This window comes from Trichoderma camerunense, assembly GCF_050948025.1.
Source record: "Trichoderma camerunense strain CBS 138272 chromosome Unknown V8C40scaffold_4, whole genome shotgun sequence".
In the NCBI taxonomy this organism is placed as follows: Eukaryota; Fungi; Ascomycota; class Sordariomycetes; order Hypocreales; family Hypocreaceae; genus Trichoderma; species Trichoderma camerunense.
The window spans coordinates 170843-191200 of record NW_028145366.1 but is presented as its reverse complement, the minus strand read 5'-3'; the positions used below and the strand labels follow the sequence as shown (position 1 = coordinate 191200).

The window sequence follows — 20358 nt, the reverse complement described above, 5'->3', positions numbered from 1 at the left end:
CGAAACTACAATTCAAATGTAAGCTTATTTCAGCGGACTTTTTCCGACTTTGGCGGGCTTTTTCCGCAATGGCTTCATCATAAGATCGGTATGATACGATAACGAGGCTTTGTGTTGTACAGCGCTTAAGATTCCCGATCTTCAGCTTGAAGTCAGCCAACACATTTTGCGCCATGGGGTATCTCGGGAGCTCTATAATGCATCTGTGTATCTCAACATGATTGAAGTTGCTCTATCTATCGAATACAACGATAAAAATGATTGATAAGTCAACGCGAGTATACATCGCCAAGCAGGCAGTCATATGTAATGATACCAACGCTGCGGAGCCAAGGATCCAACCCCAGACGGTAGGTGTGGATTAACACACCATTATCAGACAGGTACCTATTAACGCAGGCTTTTCATCTTTGTGCAACTACATGTACATATTAGCACGTACGTCTAACCCGCATCGGGTATTCCGAAAGAGTTATTGTTGGTTTCTATATGCCTTGATAGAACCTTTGTAGCGTTTTGGCACGATTGATGCTTCTTCTGTGCTCTATATATAAAGGCCTTTGATCTCGATAACCTTTACCCGTCTCTGGTAACCATCATACTTATCCACTGCCTCAACCAACGCTACATAATCGCTACTTCAAGCGTCACCTTGGCTAGAGCGCTTGCAAAATGAACCATGAACAATATCACCAACGTATCGACTTTATCAAGTCGCTTCTCCAATTGAATGCTCTAGAGGTATGAACTGATTCTTCTTGCTATGAAACATCATCTAACTTCAATTTAGGCAAAGAGTATCGATCCCATTGAATATGAGATGGATTGTCCATTTCCGTATAATAATTTCATATATCATGTCACTCTGGAATCGCCCATCACTGGACCCATAAACATCAAATCCTTTCAGTCTGATAACGCTCAGCCGGGAACCGTTCCATTTCCAGCACATTCTACATCCCTCCTTGTCCGACTATCAAATCCTGACCCAAGAACTGGGCTGAACAACAACAATCGCGTTGAAAATGAAGTCGCGTTCATGGTGCTAGTCCGACAGGCACTTGCGAAGACAAAATACAGTCACATTATTCCCGATGTATATTCTTGGGCTGGTACAAATAGTGATCAAGCCTTCACCATGCAGCAATACATGCCTGGAACTATACCCGCCAAAATCTTTGAGGGTTTGTCTCTGGAAGATAAATCCATTGTGCTTGGACAAATGGCCGATATTCTGGCCTTGCTACAGCAATTCGACATCCCAAAAACAGTCGAACGGTTCGGAGGCCTAAAGTTTGATGAGCATGGAAACGTAACCAGCGGCCAAATGTCTCTTTTCAAAGGAGAGCCTTCTGCAACCTACAAGGATTTTATTCGTTCCATCTTCAAGGTTAAACTTCAGGAGGCCGATGAAAACCGAGTCATAGAGGGCTGGGAAGAGAACGAGTTAAGAGCAAAACTTGACAAGTTTATAGGTCAACAACTTGACGAAACTTTGAAGGACTATGAACAGGTCCGTAGAGTGCTTATTCATGGAGACTTCAGTAAGTCATGTACTCCCATCGAGCCTTGAGTGTTTAAGGGTATTCTAACTTGACACTTCATAGCAACAAATAATATCCTGTTTGATGCAAACACACTTCAGGTGACTGCATTATTGGATTTTGACTTCTCCTACGTTGCGACGGCCGCAGAAGAATTTCTCGGATTTTCTTTTGGTAATATTTCGGGTGGTAAGCTTCCAGGGCCGTTTGAAACCGGAGCCGATCTCAGCCTTCGCAGATCGATGCTCTCTGGCTTCACAACGCCTTTTCTGAATGCAGACGCTTCAGAAATCCAGTGGGACGTTGCAGCGGCTTGGGATAAAGAGCTCATGCGAGCTGGTGCTGCAAAGCCCGCCACTATACCCTATTTTGAAGATGTCGCAGATATTTACTGGCTCCAGGATAAAATAAGTCCATTTGAACTAGATAGCCCCGTTATGAGGAGACGAAAAACGGCAGAGCAGCTAAGGAGCATCCGAAACGAGACAGAGGAGATGATTGCCAAGTTTTTGGACCGCTTCAATACTTCTTCAGGTGGCGGTTCTAGCAATTAGCCTTCTTTCGAAAAGAACTCTGGCAGACTTCTGTCAAATCTCATCTTGCGAGCTGTGCATTGCATGTTGGACGCGGGAACAGTCAGATGTTTGTAAATCTTCCGCATCAAGAACACTAAGTCCTTCATCCACTAGATTTATATATATAGGTGCATAATATATCATTCTGAAAAACATCTAAGGCAATTCCCATTGACCGCTAAATTCCAGCTATCCACTCAGACAACTTCCTTAAGAATACCAGTCTTGATATCGTAAACATAACCTTTGGCATTGTCTCTTAGTTCCTGCCGAATGAACTTTTGTTCTCTCAAAAGACTCAAATCTTCTCGGACACTTTCTTCCAGCCTAACACTCCGTTAGATTCAGCATTCTCAATCATGAGATGGGGCGTGCAGCCAGTGGACACACTTGTAATAAACATACCTATCGCTAGAACCAAAAGTATCCCAACTCAGTGAATCGACCTCTGCAACAAGGTTCGGATGTCTGACTTTTAACTTTTCCTTGAGGCCTTTGTCATTGTGATAGGTGAAGCCGCAATCTAGTCTTCTCGTTAGAGATACTACACTTTCTTATATTTCTTTCCCCAAATTGTCATTCAATAATACCTGTATGATGAATAACAATGATATTTTGCAACGTGCCTACTTGAGTTGCTTCCATAAAGATTAGATCATTGAGATTTGGCTTAACGCGTCCGCCACAATTCCTAATAACAAAAGCATCTATGAAAATAAAACGGATTAGTAAATAGGCAACCAAAACGCAGTTCATACAATTACGCACCTTCCGGTGAAGTTTTGAGAAACTCTTGAACAGGAACGCGGAGGTCAATGCAACAAACTATAATGAATCGTGTTAGTTATGAGATAGAAGGGTCACTGACTTCCATATAACATACAAATGATAATTGGAGATGGTTTGACGTCTGGAAGATCGGGTCTAGGAATATGCGTCTCCGAGTACACCCTTGATCTAGTCAGTATGTTCTATCATATGAGACATGCGGAGCAAATTTAATACCGGTTTCGCTCCAATAATTCATCCCAAGTTGTCATTTTGACGTGGAACAGATGAAATAATAGTTGGTGATTGTTACTTCTGTAGTAATACAAGAGACCCGATAAAGCCAAGTCGCGATATGGAGTATTCGTGTCGAAGACTAAGACAACATAATCTCACTATACGTATTTTACAGTTATATACTCTTTCATCCCAACTGTTCTTTGAGGCTCAAAAGGCCACTCCAAATACATATGTGGAATCATTGCAAGATGTTTTCTAATCGCATCGTTACAGAGTAGATCTATTGTCTTCTTGTCTTCTGATTTGTAATGAGCAATTAACTTTGAGAATGCGAGTCTTAACCTTGGTGTGGAATGTCTGACCTCAAACCAGCTGTTCCAATGTGGAGTAGAATACCTGAACGATCTACTCCATCAGCATCATGGTTGGAGGCTAGTTAGCTTACTCCAACCATTATGTGGGTCAACTGAGCAATTGTCTCCAAGACTACTCCATATTATCTTTGGGGTAGTTTGTGATAGGGTAACCTCCACTTGCGTGAGAGGAGAAGGGTGCTCAATTTCACGCTCCAGACAAACTTGGGTGATATTTCGCAAGTTAACTCTGACTATATTATTATTAATATCTCGACTACGCGTGGAATAATTGGAGCCACTGTCAAGCTGCTCGCTCACCCAGTCTATACTGCACTTGTAATCGCCACTGACCGAAATCCGTTGGAAAGTCTTTCTAAAAGATGGGAAAGAAGCGGGTTCTGGTGAGCTGGGGTGTTGACGTTGACGCCGTTGCTGGATGGTTGGGAAGTTATGGTGGCGAAAACTCAACGAGCGATATCAGCCGAGGCAAGATTAGACTTGAAAAGCCTTCAAATTGAAAAACAAATATGCTAACGTATTCTATGTAGGCATATTCGCTGCCACTGTTGGAACTCAGCGTATGTTGAAGATGTTTGACAAATACAACATCAAAGCAACATGGTTCATTCCGGGTCACACTCTTGATTCCTTTCCAACAGAAATGGCGGCGGTGCGAGACGCTGGTCATGAGATTGGCCTGCACGGCTACTCACATGAGAACCCAGCAGACATGACACTGGATCAACAACGAGTTATCCTCGACAAGACTTATAGACAGCTCACCAAATTTTGCGGCAAACCGCCGAAGGGCAGCGTTGCGCCATGGTGGGAGGCCAGTGCCGAGGGAGCACAGCTTCTGTTAGACTACGGAATTGAATATGATCACAGCCTCAGCCATCACGACTGTCAGGCGTACTATCTTCGAACCGGAGATTCATGGACCAAAATCGACTATAAGAAACATCCAAATGAGTGGATGAAGCCGTTGGTCAATGGCAAAGAAACTGGGCTTGTGGAAATCCCCGCCAATTGGTATATTGACGACCTCCCACCAATGATGTTCATTAAAGCCGCACCTAACAGCCATGGATATGTAAATCCGCGAGACGTTGAGGATATCTGGAGAGACACCTTCGATTATTGCTACAGAGAGTATGACGAGTTTATTTTCCCCATTACATGCCACCCTGATGTCTCGGGCCGACCGCAGGTCATCTTGATGCACGAACGGTGAGTAACATGGACGCCATTACCATATGCTTTTTATGATACTATATGTACTGACGTTGCATTTTAGACTTATCGAACATTTTATGAAGCATGAAGGAGTCGAATTCGTGACCATGGGTTACATTTCTGACGACTTCAAGAAGCGAAACTCTCCGGCGGCTGGCGCTGCAATGCCGGCCCTAGCGGGATCCATGCTAAAGCAAAATCCTATACAATAGTGCATCAAAATTCAACAGAAATCCGATTTCTATTATCTAAATGTACACGTTATCGGGTTATGTAGCTATTATCGATGATGAATGACTGGTGATACGCTCGAATACTTATTTCTCGGGCTCGTAGCAGTTTAGCCAGTACTTAGCCTCTCATATCTCTTTCCTATTCAATTCAGTCTCTAATATCATTTCGCATGATGATTAGCCTGTATATTGATTAGCCTGTTGAACGTAGAAGTCAAATGTTGCTTTCCGTAATTAGGCTGTTACTTATTTGCTATTCTCTTTGCTAGCCTAATAGAACAACCTTTGCCTGGATTAAAGACAGCTATTACAGCCGGGATATTATTTTGTATGTTAATTACATTGCTTTCCCTACCATTATACAAGCAAATGCTCTATATGTAGCCACGGATATCAGTCTCTTTATATATCCTCCGGAGGGTCTTCTAGCGAGTCCTTCGTAATTTAACCAGTACAAGGCAATTAATTGCGTGATCGATTTCGTTTCTTCTACATCATAGTCTGGCATCAACACCTGTAAATATGAAAGCCCCCCTCTTGATCGCCCTTGGCATCGCGGGCGCTGCTTCCGCGTTTAAGGCTACAACCACTGCAAGTATACATGTTTCAAGGCCTGCTGAATTGCAGCTGACTGGAAATCCTAGCGTTATTATGACGGACAAGAGGGTGCTTGCGGATGTGGATCGAGCTCTGGAGGCGCGGCCTCTTGGCAGGTAAGACTGGCCCCCTCTCGATCATGATTCTGTATCTTAACGTTTATCTTACACTTTCACACTGCAGCTTGGTATTGGCAACGGAGTCTATACAGCTGCTGGATCCCAGGCTTTCTTCGATACGGCCGGTGCTTCATGGTGTGGTGCGGGCTGCGGCAAATGCTATCAATTAACCTCTACAGGAGAGGCGCCTTGCTCATCGTGTGGTAAAGGTGGCGTTGCTGGCCAGAGCATCATCGTGATGGTCACAAACCTCTGCCCTAATAATGGAAATGCGCAGTGGTGCCCGGTAGTCGGCGGCACAAATCAGTACGGCTACAGCTACCACTTCGACATTATGGCACAGAACGAAATCTTTGGAGACAACGTGGTTGTTGATTTTGAGCCTGTCGCCTGTCCAGGACAAGCTACTTCCGATTGGGAAACCTGTCTCTGCATAGACATGCAAGAAACGGATACCACGCCGGTTGGTCTAGGCGACCCTGGCTCTGGTTCCCCGCCTCCTTCTAGTAGCTCGAGCCGGCCGCCAGCGACATCATCAGCACCACCATCTGGCGGCGGATCACAAGTTCTCTATGGCCAATGTGGAGGGGCTGGCTGGACAGGTCCTACGACTTGCCAACCTCCAGCTACCTGCAAGGCCCAGAATCAATGGTACTCCCAGTGCCTTGATTAAGCAGGCTTGAGAATGCACGCCCCGGTTTCTAGACGTGTATAACCAACCGGCTTATGTTAGTAGCTTTGTCTGTAAGCTCGTCCCATAGGTTTAGTTAGGGCTTGAATCTTTTAATAAAGCCGCGAGATAGATAATTGTCTCTCTAAAGAGAGATTCGATATCTATGAGCCCCTCCTTGCATATCGGCGTATTTCTGGTTATCAGTATTATGGTTAGTGATCAACATACAGATATCAGCTGGTCTCCAGTCACTCCAACAGCTCCATGCTCTCCATCATCTCCAACGGGTTGGAGTAGTGTTATCAATCCAACAAATGGCTGATGCTAATGATAGGACATTATCAGGCGAAGGGAATTAAATGGGAATAACAAAACCGAAGACGGTCTGGAATAGTTTGAACAGATAACATTCACCGCAGGAGTCTGTGGAGACTCATAGATCTTCATGCTAATCGGCCCACATTACCCCAGGTTCATGCTGGGTCTAACTGGTAGATATCGTTATCTATGTTGAATACAAGTATGATGGATGATATAACTCAGAAGAACCCCAGGACTAATTGTGCTGCTGGAAAGATTCCCTTCATCTTCAAATGCTAGATTCTTTTTTACACTAGCCCTTGAACACATTTGGGTGTAATTCACCCTCCTGGCTTTCAACTCCCAGATCCAAATCGCAGACCAAAACTCCTCAGCGTGAAGATTCTTCAATTCTACTGCGGTATTTCCATTACGTTAGCCATGGTCAAGGCACTCGAGACGAGCTATGAGGTTGACCGTATTGAAACGTCCCTTGAAAACGAAGAGGAGGGCACCGATTGGTCGAAACAGGCCGATGAAAGCGATTTTGAAGTTTTTAGGAGAGAAGAGGGCGCTGTCGATTTTCGGACCGTAACTTGGCCTCATGCGTCAGTAATCTTCCTTAAATGTAAGAGTCACCATTTTCTCCGTACTTCATAGCCCTCCTGGGAAAGCTTTACTGAGAGTGCGTTTTCCAGACATCTTCGCTACCGGGGTACTTTCTATTCCGTCTTGCATGTTTGTCCTGGGCGCGTTACCTGGGGCAATCAACGTTGTCGCTTGGACGATGCTTAATACCTATTGCGCCATCATTCAAGGCAACTTTCGGAACTCTCACCCTCGTTGTCACTCAATCGCGGACATGGCGCAGCTGGTTGGCGGACCTTGGCTACGAGAGATTGTGAGCATCTTGTTTCTGCTGGCTTACATTATTTGCGCGGCCTCTGGGATTTTGGGTGTGTCTGAGGGCCTCAATGCTCTATCTGATCACGCAATCTGCACACAGTGGTTTACTTTTGTTGCTACTGTCATCGTGGCAGCACTTGCGAGTGTCAGAAAATTTGAAAAGATGGCCTGGCTTGCCTGGTTAGGATTTGGGTCCGCCTTTGTTGCTGTCCTGATAGTGGTGTAAGTTCAAAACGGGGAAAATGCGCCCAAACATTTCAGACTCAACGGAAGCTGATGACATCCCACAGTATCGGTGTTACAAGACTTGATCGCCCTACAGCTGCTCCACAAACAGGGGACTTTGACCTGGGATTTCATGCAATTGGCTCCCCTACCTTTGTTGCAGGCGTCACAGCGGCAGCGACAATCTTCTGCTCCAGCGCCGCGACGTCTGCTTTCCTCCCAGTTATCTCCGAGATGAAGAAGCCAAAAGATTATCCAAAGGCTGTCTACCTCTCCATGACCATTGTCACCACTTCTTACCTTGCTTTCTCTCTTGTCATGTACCGGTGGTGTGGACAGTGGATTGCCTCCCCATCGCTTGGTAGTGCTGGGCCTGTCATCAAGAAGGTGGCTTACGGCGTGGGAATCATTGGGCTCTGTGTCAGCGCCTGCCTATATGTTCACATTGGTTCCAAATATCTCTTTGTACGCGTACTGAGAAACTCTCCCCATTTGCAGCTCAACAGCGTTATCCACTGGGCTACCTGGTTTTCGATTACTGCTGGTGTCTCAGCCGTCAGTTTTGTTGTCGCGTCAGGAATCCCCATCTTCAATTACATACTCGCCCTTGCAGGAAGTTTATGTTTTGCGCCTTTGGCAATATCTTTACCAGCCTACCTGTGGCTACACGATCATCGCGATTGGAGAGCAGGAGGATATTTGAAGACAGCCGCTTGGACGTGGAATGCTTTTCTCATCCTCGTCGGCGCTTTGATGACAGTAGGAGCTACCTACGGTGTCATCCAAGAGATAATCAATGCGTATGCTGATGGAATAATTGGCTCTGCTTTTTCATGTGCTGACAATAGCAACTCTTCCTGAAGGAAGATATTTATTATTTATATGATTGCTTTAGGCAATTAAATAAACACTATTTGGTCATTTACTCTCATTGGCCAAAGTCTCACTAAATAACGACTGAATTCATGATGTGTCTATATCTCTGTCCTTGTATGCCATTCTCAAAAAGCCGCTTACTGGGCAACAAAGTGTATTAGGTTGTACATGACTTTTAATACTACTGATACCTGAAAGAAATTGCCGTATGGTTCAGTTGAAATGTCTATTATGTCAAGGTCAGAGAAGTGCCTCCAGCACTAAGAGCCTTGCCAGCAATGAAGCCGGGGCTGAAAGGATAATCAATGTAGCCTTCTGGAAGAAGCGGAGTGTAGAAGCTCGCGCGATCGTACTTGTTCAATGGCTGGCCTTCCTTGATTCTATAGGGGAGATCTGGGTTTGCGAGGAAATGCCGACCAAAAACAACGGCAACGTCGTAATCCCTGTACTCTCCGTCGACGGCCTGACGCGCATTCTCTGGAGTATAGCCACCAGCCACAAATATCGGGGATGTATTACCCCAAATATTCAATAAGAATTTGATGCTATCCGTACAGTCAATGTCCACGTTATTATTAACGCGCGATTCAATAATGTGTAGATATGCCAATTGATATCGCTTCAAATTCTCGGCAAGAAAAGAGAATTGCGGAATTGGGTCAGCCATCCTCATTCCTTGGAACTGACTGAACGGACTGATCCGAAATCCAACTCTTTCCGCGCCAATTGCTTCCATAATTGCAGACGTAATTTCGAGTGCGAATCTTGCTCGATTCTCAATGCTGCCGCCCCAACGATCGCTTCTCTTGTTGCAATTGTCTTGAAGGAATTGGTCAACGAGGTATCCGTTGGCACCATGAATCTCAATACCATCAAATCCAGCCAGGATAGCATTTTTTGCCGCTTGCGTGAAATCAGAAATGCAAGATGCAATCTGCTCGTGGGTCATCTCCTGGGGTACATCGCAGCCTTCTTCCTCTGTCATTGGAGTTGCACTCGAGCTTAAGAGTTGGCGAGCTCCTCCATCTGAAGGATTCAAAACTGCGGCGCGGCCGGGTGCGATGAGCTGGCAGAAGATAGTGCATCTTCTATCGTGCACAGCATCAGTGATGATCTTCCAACTCTTAATCTGGGCATCCGTCCACAGCCCAGGGGCGTTGGGGAAGCCACTGTGAGCTTCGGATATCAGCGTTGCTTCTGTTATAATTAAAGTGCCCGGGACCGAAGCGCGCTGTGAATAATATTCCAGGGCTTGGGGTAATTGGACATGGTCGGTGTCCGCACGAAACCGAGTAAGAGGCGCCATTACGATCCGATGATCAAGGATAGAGTTGCCGACCCTCAGAGGCTCGAAAAGCTTTGATTCAGCCATGATAGCAAAAAAAATTGAGATAATTAGAAAGCAAAAGATATTTTTTTCTTTATTTTGATATGAATCCAGAGGGAACATAAATGACAGGATGACCGCATTGGTGCTTTATATCTCTATCTTTACAGTACGATAAACTTTAGAAGTCACAAAAACCCTTCATCATCTCAAGAAAGTATTAAGATTTAATCATTAATAATACTCGTTGATTTCAAATCACGATGTGTTTGTACAAGATCCTCTTATTTCAAATTATATCTTCCAGTTTACTAAGCTGAAGCCATCGTCTTTGGGGTTTTATTGGAGTCGCATCTCCAACTGTTGGAGACGAGTGTGATTGGTTGCCCTAGGTCCAACGGTCTCCGACCTCTGAGAGGGCAAGTAAACGCGATATCGGCGTGACAAAGAAAGAGAGGTAGATGTAAGTAATAAAGTTGTGCTATTTAATTCTACCTTGCAGGGTTCCCCTCCAACCTTGCGTCGTCGATGGTTATGGGATTGCTGTATATGACGGTCTTACACACATAATTGTGATCTTGCCTATAGCTTCTTTATCTCCGTGGATACCTGTATCGGTTGGCCTAAACGCAGAGCCAGTATGTCAGTCCTTTTCACAGCTATCTCTCAGTAAGTAGAACATATCTTACAAAGCTCCGACCATACCTGATCTGACTAGCACAAGGGACAATCCAGTTCAGAAGCAAGATGTCCAGATAGTCTTAGATCAAATTGGTGTCTCTTGTGACCAGGAAGAAGAGAATGATTTCCACGCGCTGCTTGCAGCTGTTCATGACTGTGCAGAGGAGATCCAACAACTACCAGACTATCAACCTATTCCAGATAGGCTCCTTTATCCAAGGGAAGATATACATCGCCCATCTAAAGAAGAGCAAGTTTTCGGACACGCCTGGGCATACAGATTTCGTATACGAGGCACCACTGAACCTGGCTTTCTAAGCGGCAAAACTGTCTGTCTCAAAGACGTCGTTGCAGTCGCTGACATCCCTCAGCTATATGGGACTGATATTTTCCCACCTTGGACACCCACTACGGACGCAACCGTTGTCACGAGAGTGCTTGATGCTGGCGCAAATGTGGTTGGAACAACTACCTGCGAAAACATGTGCCATTCAACATCTTCATTTACAAGCGCCCAGGGTACGGTTCATAATCCCTTTGCCATTGGATACTCAGCTGGAGGAAGCACGTCCGGAGGCGCTGCAATCGTCGGTGGCGGCCTTGCAGACATTGCGATCGGGACCGATCAAGGTGGTAGCATCCGAATTCCTTCGGCTTTCTGTGGATGTGAGTATTCAAAGGCTACCAAATTTCGCCGATTGAGTTGTCTAATACAGAGTCGCAGGTGTTGGCTTCAAGCCGACGCATGGATTAGTACCGTACACAGGCATTAGCAGTGGCGATGCAATCAATGATCACGCTGGCCCTATTGCTAAGACCGTGCTTGATGTAGCACTTTGCCTTGACTCAATAAGCGGATATGACGGAATTGATGATCGATCTTTGGGTGCGCCGGCACACGGCTCAACAACCTATGCTGCGTCCATGCAAGCACAGCATGGCTCATTGGACGGTTTTAAGATCGGCATCCTTACGGAAGGTTTCAGCCACCCTATCGTAGACCGAAGAGTCAGGCAAGTAGTCCTTGAAGCAGCTTACAAGTTTAAGAGCCTTGGTGCGACAGTTTATGAGGTGTCGATACCTGATCACCTACGCGGCCCAGGACTTTGGACGATCCAACAGCGAATTGCGGGATCGCAAAATCTTCTTGGACGTCAACACGGGAGGAGAGGCTTGTATCTTACTGAACTGGAGCAATGTCGGCTCCCCTGGACTACTGAGAGCTTCAGAAGGGGATTTGCAGCCACGAAGAATGTCATCATCAATGGCCTATATCTTGCCGACCGTTTTCCGGGTCTTTATGGCAAAGCGACCAACCAGGGACGACAGCTTCGAGATGCGTATCAGAAAGTATTTGACCAATATGATGTGCTGGTCATGCCCACAGCGCCTATTGTGGCACCCAGACATGGCGAGAAGGGATCACCGATGGAAGCTCTCAAACCTAGCATGGGTATCACCATAAATACTGCGGTGTTCAACGTCACTGGGCACCCAGCCATGACCATTCCTGTTGGCTTCGCGCCATCGAATGATGAACCTCATCTAAAGCTGCCAGTTGGCATGCAGATTGTTGGTGGACTTTGGAAGGAAGATAAAGTCCTTCGTGCTGGATATGCATGGGAGAGGGCATTCGATTGGAAGCAAGAGGTTTTGAACTAGAGTAGATGATGCTATACATTAGTATAATATCTTGCCAATATTGCTACTAAGACCATGAAAATTTATCGGTCACTATTACAAAAGAGTATCCCGTTGGTATCCCCTCACCCCTGCCCCTGTAGGCCTCCACAAGAACACTCAGATAATAACATAGCCACCATCAACGACCAACGCATGACCTTGAATAAAAGATGCTTGCCTTGAGCAAAGGAATAAGATTGCATCTGCTACTTCTTCCGGCTGCCCCATCCGCTTCATAGGTGCCATCTCAATAGCTGGCTGAAGGCGCTGCTTAACCTCCTCGCTATGAGTCGTCATTGGGGTTTGTATGACTCCAGGACAAATGCAGTTGACTCGGATTCCATCTGCTGAATAGTCGATGGCGTCACAACGAGTCATGCCAATCACAGCCGATTTAGAAGCGCAATATGCCGCTAGAAATAATAAACCGATTCGTCAGCTCTGGATAATACAGAAGGTGATGAGGGAAGAGAGCAAGAACAAGACAAGATCGAGGATGATTAGACACAGGAAAACTCACGTGCAGCGTGGCGCCCGACAATACCAAGCTGACTTGCAACATTGACAATCGCTCCTCTTTCAGATGACCGGTTCGAAATGGAGGCTGGTTTATACGGATTCTGCTCCACCATATGCATCGGCTCTTGCTTAACCATGCGCTTCAGTTGTGCCCTCGAGCTTAGCCAGCAGCCTCTATAATTGACCTGATTAATCCGATCAAATTCTTCGAGGGAAAGTTCGGTAGAACGAAGAGGGGAGCTAAGTATTCCGGCGCAGTTCACAGCATAGTCGATGCGGCCAAACTCCTGCAAGACATTGTCCATGAATGATTCAACGAAGGCTTCATCAGCAATGTCACCGGCCCTGGCGAAGAGCCTAACCCCAGGATGCACACGATTAATGCTCTCCTGTGTTTCTAGAAGCCCAGCCTCGTTAATATCGGTAATGGCTATCTTCGTACAGCCTGCTGTCGCGAAAGCCTGGGCCGTTGCGGCCCCAATTCCTGGGACGAGGACCGTCTTGTCAATTGCTAGGATCCATTGCTTCATTGTCAAAGGTGGGAGGGGCTTACCATGGCCGCCAGCGCCTGTAATTACCGCCACCCCTGGAAATCGCCCAACATCCATGGTCACTGAGAATAGGGTTGCAAAACTTTATCTTAGGCAATGGACTACTTCGGCCGAGAAGATGATGAGGTGAGCTGCGTAAAACGGGCTTTCATTCTATCTGTAACCATTCTATTCATTTAGCATACAAGAGATAGGCAAGCCATACTTCTTATTCGAAAACGACAGTAATCTGCAAGTGCCGCACTGTGCATGTGCCGACTGTCTCCAACTCAGGTTGCAGATTATCTCAAGTAGCCGCCTAAGGCTAGTAGAGTATGAGCCTAAGGCTCATTTGCCTCCACCGCGGATCGGGTAGCTCCAAGGCGCAAGCCAGAGGACGAAGTTCATTCTCAGGTTTCACATTCCTGCAATTGGAGAGTCGCTAAACCCCTCTCCATGCTTCTCCATGATTCTCCACAAAGCATCCCATAATGCCATCTCCAGACTCCAGTCACGACTCCAACGAGGGTCGACGAGTCCATGGCCACCGCCCACCCACAGCAAAAAGGAATCTCTGTGTATATTGCACACGGAGTTTCAAGCGCGCTGAACACCTACAGCGCCATATTCGCACTCGTAAGGAATTTTACTCCCGTTTCAATGTTGACTTCACTGCTCTGTATACCCTCGTAGCTGACTTCCTCCTTCAGACACCAAGGATAAGCCATATATCTGTCAATGTGGTAACGCTTTCGCACGCCGTGACCTGCTCACTCGACATGAGCGGCTTTCTCATGGACACAGCAGCTCTCACCAAGGGGTACAAGAATCTGCTGATTACGAAGATTCGACGGGTGATGCTGTTGCGCAATCACTTACAGAGGCACGAAGTGTAGCCGGCGCTCCTGTATCGAATTGGACTGCACCTAACTCTAATGACGGTATTGGGTCCCAATGGCCCCAGCGGGAGCGGACTGAGACAATTTACCAGAACTTTTCCGATGACGCGCTGGGCACATTATCACGAACCACGAGGCCAGTTCATTCCGTGTCCGATGGGGCAGTGGCTGATCAACAATATGGGCAGTCTATGCCTCGACATGATGGAGATACGCCTTTGAGTCCAGGTAAGAGCCATTTTGCAGTCAAGCGACAATAAGACTAACTATCTCAAAAGAGGCGACTTTCACTTTCTTCAATGACGATGGTCACCATTTTCAGGAATTTGCTAGCTTCCTTGATAGCATAGGACTTCCGGCAGAGTGGACACCACCCGACTTCACGCATGAGGTCAATACCAATGGGGTTGACGCTGAAGGCCATGACAAGAGGGAATCAAATAATCCACGCTCGACGAACGATGAATCCTGCCCTGGTTCTCCTTTTGGCTCATGGCCACCTTCAGTACCACAAGGCGACCACCCTTTGACCTCTATATCAGATACAGGTAAAACTCCTAATCGCTACATTAACGACCGCCTCCACTCTTTCTCTCTTTAATTCTGTCGCTTTCTGATGCGTGGTCAGTTTTCACGAGGCCGAGACTGATATTTGTTGCTTTGCAGATCCTCATGATTCCAACTTCAAGACATACTCCTTGAGGGTGGACTCCGATATTCGAGCACGTTTCAATGCCTCTCTGGAAAAGTATCATGACATTATCCCAGATTTCGTCTTGCCGTCTAGACATACTCTCACTAGATATATCAAATCTTTCTTTGGAGGATTCCATTCTCATCTTCAGTTCCTTCATGCTCCAACTTTCCGACCGGGCAATTGCCCTATTGAACTTATATTAGCCCTGTGCGCTACAGGTGCTCAGTATTGTTTTGAGCACCGAAACTCAAGAACTCTCTTCCGCACTTCGAAAGCAATTGTTTTAGCAAATCTATCCCAAAGGGAAATAGCGGTCAGCCAAAGGGCAGAATCAATGTTATCACCTCTGAACATGGGCAGTCGACTCATTCAGCAGCCTTCTCGCCCTTATTTTTCAACTGTGGTGTCTTCAAATTCGGAGCATCCGAATTCTACACCTTACAAAGAAATGGATACAATCCGCTGCATATTGATCCTGATGGGCTATGCCACTTGGGAAGATTCAGAGCTGCTACATGAAGCACTGAACCTCCAGAGTTTACTTGTTCACTGCCTTAGAGAGGTGGGGTTACGAGAAACCGTTAACAATGATTCAGACCCTGCAAATTTATCGTGGACTGAATGGTCAGAGCAAGAGTCTGTTCGAAGAACAAAGCTTGTCTCATTCACATTCATCCATGTGCACAGCATCGCATATAACGTCTACCCGGCACTACGAAGTAATGAGATTTACCTGCGCTTGCCCTGCTCGACAAGAGAATGGAATGCTCAAACTGCTGCTCAGTGGCAAGCTGCACGGCGCGATGTAAAGGCAGAGCAGCTTCATTACCAAGATGCCTTGTCCCGCCTTCTTACAAATTCAGGGAGCAACGCCCACATTAACCCCACGCCTGCACCGCTTGGTAATTACATACTTCTCCATGGGCTGCTTCAAAGAATACATCTGATACGGGAGCTTTCCCTCTCTGCATTGGATTACTCGACGGCTTTGCCAGATGAGGAATTGAACAAGATTGAGTAAGTATAACTGGTGAAATTTTCTCGTTTAATGTTATACCCTCCAAGATCACGCGTGTAATAAAGTACTTATGCCATGTACAGGCGGGCGCTTCGGTCTTGGACTCTGGTCTGGAAACAGGCACCGGAATCCAGCCTCGATCCATCAAACGAGAATGGACCAATTCCGTTCACATCCAGTGCTCTCCTTGGCCTTGCCTATATTCGTGCATGCATGAATTTAGGCCCTCACCGAGCCCTGGAGACCCGGAACCCGTTGCTCATTGCCGCTGGCATCTCAAAAGCACCATCCCCATCGCGGAGCCGTTTCTTGATCCCCGCCTTGATATACTCTACACATGCGCTGAGCATCCCCGTTCGGCTTGGAATCGATAGTGTTGCACGTAGTCAAGCATTCTTCTGGAGTGTCCGCCATTGCCTATCCAGTCTCGAATGCGCGGTCTTTTTGAGTAAATGGTTATGTTCATTATCTCAACCACATGATACTCAATCATTGACGGGTAAGCTACCCCTTCTTCATATTGACGTAACATCTTGACTGAGATTGATGTGGGAAAGAAAATGAGAACCGTATCCTCCGCTGGGTCAACGCCATTGTACAAGAAGCAATATCTTACTTGGACATTGACAAGGCGGATATCGGCCTAGACATCGACATCTCGCGGCCTCATACACTTGGCCTGGCAGTCTCAAGGCTGTGGGCACGCCTCTTTATGCACAATGTGCAATGGCCATTTATCAATATTATTGGCCAGGGCTTGCAGAAATACGCAGATACGTTACAGGCCGGGTGAATGGATCCAGGCTTTGCCTGGTTGACCGTAGGACTGCCCTGAACCGCATGAGTACGCCAGCGGTCATAATTGTCATAATTCGTCACACTAGTGAATCAAGTATCGCAGCTGTTTCCAATCTCTTCTCTTTTTCTGGCATAATAGACAGAGAATAAGAAAATGGGCGTAAATTATATAATCCAAGGCTACTCGTGGAGATTGGAAAACTGGGTATGGCTCAATGCCCAAGGTAAGCTTAAATCACACATGCCGCAAAATACGTGTGCCGGCTGGCATTACAACCCATTTGCTACGCATCTACCGCGTAGATGGCATCGAGTTCTGCCGCAATCTCGGCAACTGTCTCGTTAGCTAACATCCGGATGTGCCGATGTCAGGGCGTAATTGGAAAAAGGTACACAAGAAGATGCAAGGAACTGCTGGCAGGCACGCAAAGTGCGGATCGTATGTCCGTTATAGGCAAAGTAGAGCGAATGGCATCTCGACAGAAAATCTCACTAACCTGAAATCGAATATGCTGAATAAGGGAAGATCTAGATCGGGACTATCAAATTCGGGCATAGCTTCCGCATCACCACATGTTCCGTGCCTGGCAGCGCAATCGAATTTCTCAGCTCAAGAGTCACAAATCTGGGCTGATATCATAATACATGGCCGGGCGAATAGCGTGGTGGCCTCTGGATTAAAGTTTCTAGGAGCGTTTGCGATTGGCTCACGACCTGAAATCTGCTGGAACCAGGAAATCAAAACATCAGCAAATTACTTTTCTGGGTTAGCATGCTGCTTTGTAATTAGCGAAGACAGAACAAAGAAGGCCGAGGAGTTGGGCTTGATAATAATTGCACAGTAATCTTCCTTTGTAAGACACAGGGCAGTTTCCATTTTCTGTATACCAGAATCACTCTGTTACAGGCTACGATGGCAAGCATTGGAGTATTTAGTATCGAGACTCTCCAGTCCATTTTGTTTGTCACACAAAAACGCAATTCACACCGTACTTCATATAAATCACAACAAACAAAGAAAACTTCTAATACAATCACCATCCCACAATTATACATACCTACGGAATCCTTTCAACTCTTATTGGTTCTCTTGCTCGGCTTGCCAGCAGCTGCAGGCACTTTCTTTATTGACTCGATCACTTTTGCCGCGTTTCATTCCCGATTTGGTAACTAAGATGCGAGATCTTATCAGAGAAGCGCCCATAGGGCAGCTACTTCGCCTGATTACGCGAAACAGAATCCTCAAATACCCAGAAGAGGAAGAGGGCTTTAAGTTACCCAATGAATACATCACCCAGCTGAATCCAAGCGACAAACGTGATGAGCTTCGAAATTTGGACGCAGTGCTGTCTGAATCTGGAGAAGGGGCAAATTCCGAAAGCTCTGAATCAATTGGTAATGAGGGTGATGATGTAGAGCATCTCGGACGAACAAGAACGACTACCAGTGTTCATACCGCCCCATACAGCAACGAGCGACTAGAAGCCGAAAGGGAACTCGCATTGCAACGTACCAAATCTATTGTGATTAGTCCCCAGAAGACTACAGACGGCATTGTACTTGTCGATTGGTATACCACAGATGACCCAGCCAATCCTCAGAATTGGTCTCGACTCAAGCGCTACTTCGTTCTGTTTGTTCTCTGCTTCTACACATGGACAGTGTACTGCGCTGGACCCATCTATGCTACCGCCGAGGAGGGAATCCAGCGTGAGTTTCATGTCAGTCCTGTCGCTTCTACCCTCGGTCTTGGGCTCTATGTCCTTGCATATGGCATAGGCGACCTTCTTTTCTCGCCTTTATCTGAAATCCCGAGCATCGGACGGAACCATATTTACTACTTGACGTATATTGTTTACTGGGTTTTATCATTCCCGGAGGCGGTCGTTGATAGCTTTGGTGGACTTTTGACCTTGCGATTTTGGCTTGGCTTTTTCGGCAGCCCAGCTTTGGCCAATGGCGGTGCCACAGTCGGCGACATGTTTTCTCTCATGTACATCCCCTTTGGCCTTTCTTGGTGGGTGTTCTCTGCGTGGGCTGGCCCTGCAATCGGACCCGTGATTGGAGGCTTCGCAGCGCAAGCCAAAGGTTGGAGATGGCCAATGTGGGAAATTGTGTGGATGTCTTCACTTGCGCTTGTTTTCCTGCTGCTTTTCATGCCCGAAACCTCGGCGCCCACCATCCTGTTGAGACGTGCACGCCGACTTCGCAATCTGACCGGCGACTCGAGACTTCAGTCGCAGAGCGAGATCGATCAGCGCCATATGAGCACATCTGCAGTCCTCTTTGATGCCTTGGTCAAGCCCATGGAGATTATGCTGAAAGATCCATCCATTTTCTTCGTCAACCTTTATACAGGTTACTTCTACGGCGTGTTTTATACATTTTTTGAGGTTTTCCCTCTCGTCTTTCCAGTCATGTATGGATTCAATCTTGGACAGACTGGTCTTACCTTCTTGTCTTGTCTTGTCGGCGTCATTATCGGGCTTGCCGCCTATTTTGCGTACCTCCAGTTCTATATGGTTCCCGATAACATTAAACGTGGCTTTAGAGAACAGGAGCACCGACTTGTTCCGGCCATTATTGGATCCTTTTTGCTGCCCATCGGTCTATTCATCTTCGCATGGACAGCCAATCCTAGCATTCATTGGGCGGTGCCTCTTATTGGAGTGGGTATTTTCTGCTTTGGTCACTTCTGGACGATGCAATCTCTATTCATCTATATCCCGCTGTCTTACCCTAAATATGCCGCCTCTCTATTCGCTAGCAACAGTATTTGGAGATCTGGCATTGCTGGTGGTGCTGTTGTCTTTGCAAGGCCTCTCTTCATCAACTTGGGCGTTGACAAGGGCGTGACGGTTCTCGCTGGACTCAGTGTAATGGGACTTTTCGGTACAACGGCCATTTATATCTTTGGCAAGAGGCTCCGTGCCAGATCAAAGTTTGCTCAGAGCTAGAACAGATGGATTCAAGTCAGTTCTTAGCAGGTTAATGCCTAATAGTTACCCAAAAAAGGCGTCCTCAAACGACAGGATGGTCTACTTAATAAACAGAACAATACAAAACGAAAGGAGAGTTGTAAGACTTTCTTCGGATTGGGCTTTAATAGATTTTTTGGATGATGGATGAAACTACTCACTTAGACTAAAAATAGAATGCTTAATGTTGTATTACATATTTATGTTCGATGATAGTCACTGTGCTCTGCTGTGTTGTGTAAGATTGTGCCCAAGATCTTATTCTAAGTTGTTGATTACTGAGTGTCGGAACATGTTCCGAGCTACAGCTGATAAAGGTGGACTGTCGGAACGACATGTAATTGGCTATCGCCTTCTACCAGGTAATGTTGCCACTTGGGCATTTCCTGCGCACTCCAACTTGCCGATATCATCCTTCCATTTCGATATACACCCAATTCTTCCTATCTTCTTCGTGTAATCGGATTTAATGACCAAAGACCTCATTCATTTGCACCGGTCATAGCATTGACTTCCTATCCAATTATCTCCTATTGGCCTCGGCGTAGGAACGCATCCGAAACCCATGGACACATATTCG

General features: G+C 46.4%; 10 protein-coding genes across 10 annotated transcripts; 7 read left to right on the top strand and 3 right to left on the bottom strand.

The window, feature by feature from the left end:
• Window positions 1-672: 672 nt before the first annotated feature.
• V8C40DRAFT_285114 (phosphotransferase family protein) lies at window positions 673-2207 on the top strand (the record flags this gene model as incomplete). Its single annotated transcript, XM_083222295.1, has 3 exons — window positions 673-741; window positions 791-1544; window positions 1608-2207. The coding sequence occupies 3 exons, from the start codon at window positions 673-675 to the stop codon at window positions 2096-2098; spliced, it is 1314 nt and encodes a 437-aa protein (XP_083075984.1). The 3' UTR covers window positions 2099-2207.
• V8C40DRAFT_236861 (carbonic anhydrase) lies at window positions 2171-3489 on the bottom strand. The gene is made up of 6 exons (XM_083214132.1): window positions 3125-3489; window positions 3003-3070; window positions 2888-2944; window positions 2710-2826; window positions 2525-2642; window positions 2171-2446 (listed from the first exon to the last, which is right to left on the bottom strand). Exons 1-6 carry the CDS (start codon window positions 3157-3159, stop codon window positions 2317-2319), a joined length of 525 nt encoding a protein of 174 aa, XP_083075983.1. The 5' UTR covers window positions 3160-3489; the 3' UTR covers window positions 2171-2316.
• A 208-nt stretch (window positions 3490-3697) lies between these two features.
• V8C40DRAFT_236857 (polysaccharide deacetylase family protein) lies at window positions 3698-5305 on the top strand. The gene is made up of 3 exons (XM_083214131.1): window positions 3698-3969; window positions 4032-4713; window positions 4781-5305. Exons 1-3 carry the CDS (start codon window positions 3864-3866, stop codon window positions 4929-4931), a joined length of 939 nt encoding a protein of 312 aa, XP_083075982.1. The 5' UTR covers window positions 3698-3863; the 3' UTR covers window positions 4932-5305.
• V8C40DRAFT_156987 (glycoside hydrolase family 45 protein) lies at window positions 5067-6481 on the top strand. The gene is made up of 3 exons (XM_083211392.1): window positions 5067-5543; window positions 5597-5665; window positions 5733-6481. The coding sequence occupies exons 1-3, from the start codon at window positions 5475-5477 to the stop codon at window positions 6339-6341; spliced, it is 747 nt and encodes a 248-aa protein (XP_083075981.1). The 5' UTR covers window positions 5067-5474; the 3' UTR covers window positions 6342-6481.
• Window positions 6482-6762: 281 nt separating this feature from the next.
• Window positions 6763-8743, top strand: V8C40DRAFT_236853 (transmembrane amino acid transporter protein-domain-containing protein). Its single transcript, XM_083214130.1, has 4 exons — window positions 6763-6861; window positions 6918-7269; window positions 7340-7769; window positions 7838-8743. Exons 2-4 carry the CDS (start codon window positions 7083-7085, stop codon window positions 8631-8633), a joined length of 1413 nt encoding a protein of 470 aa, XP_083075980.1. The 5' UTR covers window positions 6763-6861; window positions 6918-7082; the 3' UTR covers window positions 8634-8743.
• V8C40DRAFT_236849 (alkene reductase) lies at window positions 8703-10250 on the bottom strand. Its single transcript, XM_083214129.1, has one exon. The coding sequence runs from the start codon at window positions 10096-10098 to the stop codon at window positions 8878-8880; it is 1221 nt and encodes a 406-aa protein (XP_083075979.1). The 5' UTR covers window positions 10099-10250; the 3' UTR covers window positions 8703-8877.
• A 365-nt stretch (window positions 10251-10615) lies between these two features.
• On the top strand, window positions 10616-12318 carry V8C40DRAFT_273160 (amidase signature domain-containing protein; the record flags this gene model as incomplete). The annotated part of the gene is made up of 3 exons (XM_083220445.1): window positions 10616-10644; window positions 10700-11322; window positions 11381-12318. The coding sequence occupies 3 exons, from the start codon at window positions 10616-10618 to the stop codon at window positions 12316-12318; spliced, it is 1590 nt and encodes a 529-aa protein (XP_083075978.1).
• Window positions 12273-13577, bottom strand: V8C40DRAFT_236846 (SDR family NAD(P)-dependent oxidoreductase). The gene is made up of 3 exons (XM_083214128.1): window positions 13412-13577; window positions 12860-13342; window positions 12273-12752 (listed from the first exon to the last, which is right to left on the bottom strand). The coding sequence occupies exons 1-3, from the start codon at window positions 13464-13466 to the stop codon at window positions 12457-12459; spliced, it is 834 nt and encodes a 277-aa protein (XP_083075977.1). The 5' UTR covers window positions 13467-13577; the 3' UTR covers window positions 12273-12456.
• A 302-nt stretch (window positions 13578-13879) lies between these two features.
• Window positions 13880-17058, top strand: V8C40DRAFT_285112 (transcription factor domain-containing protein; the record flags this gene model as incomplete). The annotated part of the gene is made up of 6 exons (XM_083222294.1): window positions 13880-14024; window positions 14099-14515; window positions 14566-14835; window positions 14954-16001; window positions 16086-16501; window positions 16560-17058. 6 exons carry the CDS (start codon window positions 13880-13882, stop codon window positions 16793-16795), a joined length of 2532 nt encoding a protein of 843 aa, XP_083075976.1. The 3' UTR covers window positions 16796-17058.
• Window positions 17059-17975: 917 nt separating this feature from the next.
• On the top strand, window positions 17976-19757 carry V8C40DRAFT_285111 (MFS transporter; the record flags this gene model as incomplete). The annotated part of the gene is made up of 2 exons (XM_083222293.1): window positions 17976-18143; window positions 18204-19757. 2 exons carry the CDS (start codon window positions 17976-17978, stop codon window positions 19755-19757), a joined length of 1722 nt encoding a protein of 573 aa, XP_083075975.1.
• Window positions 19758-20358: the final 601 nt, after the last annotated feature.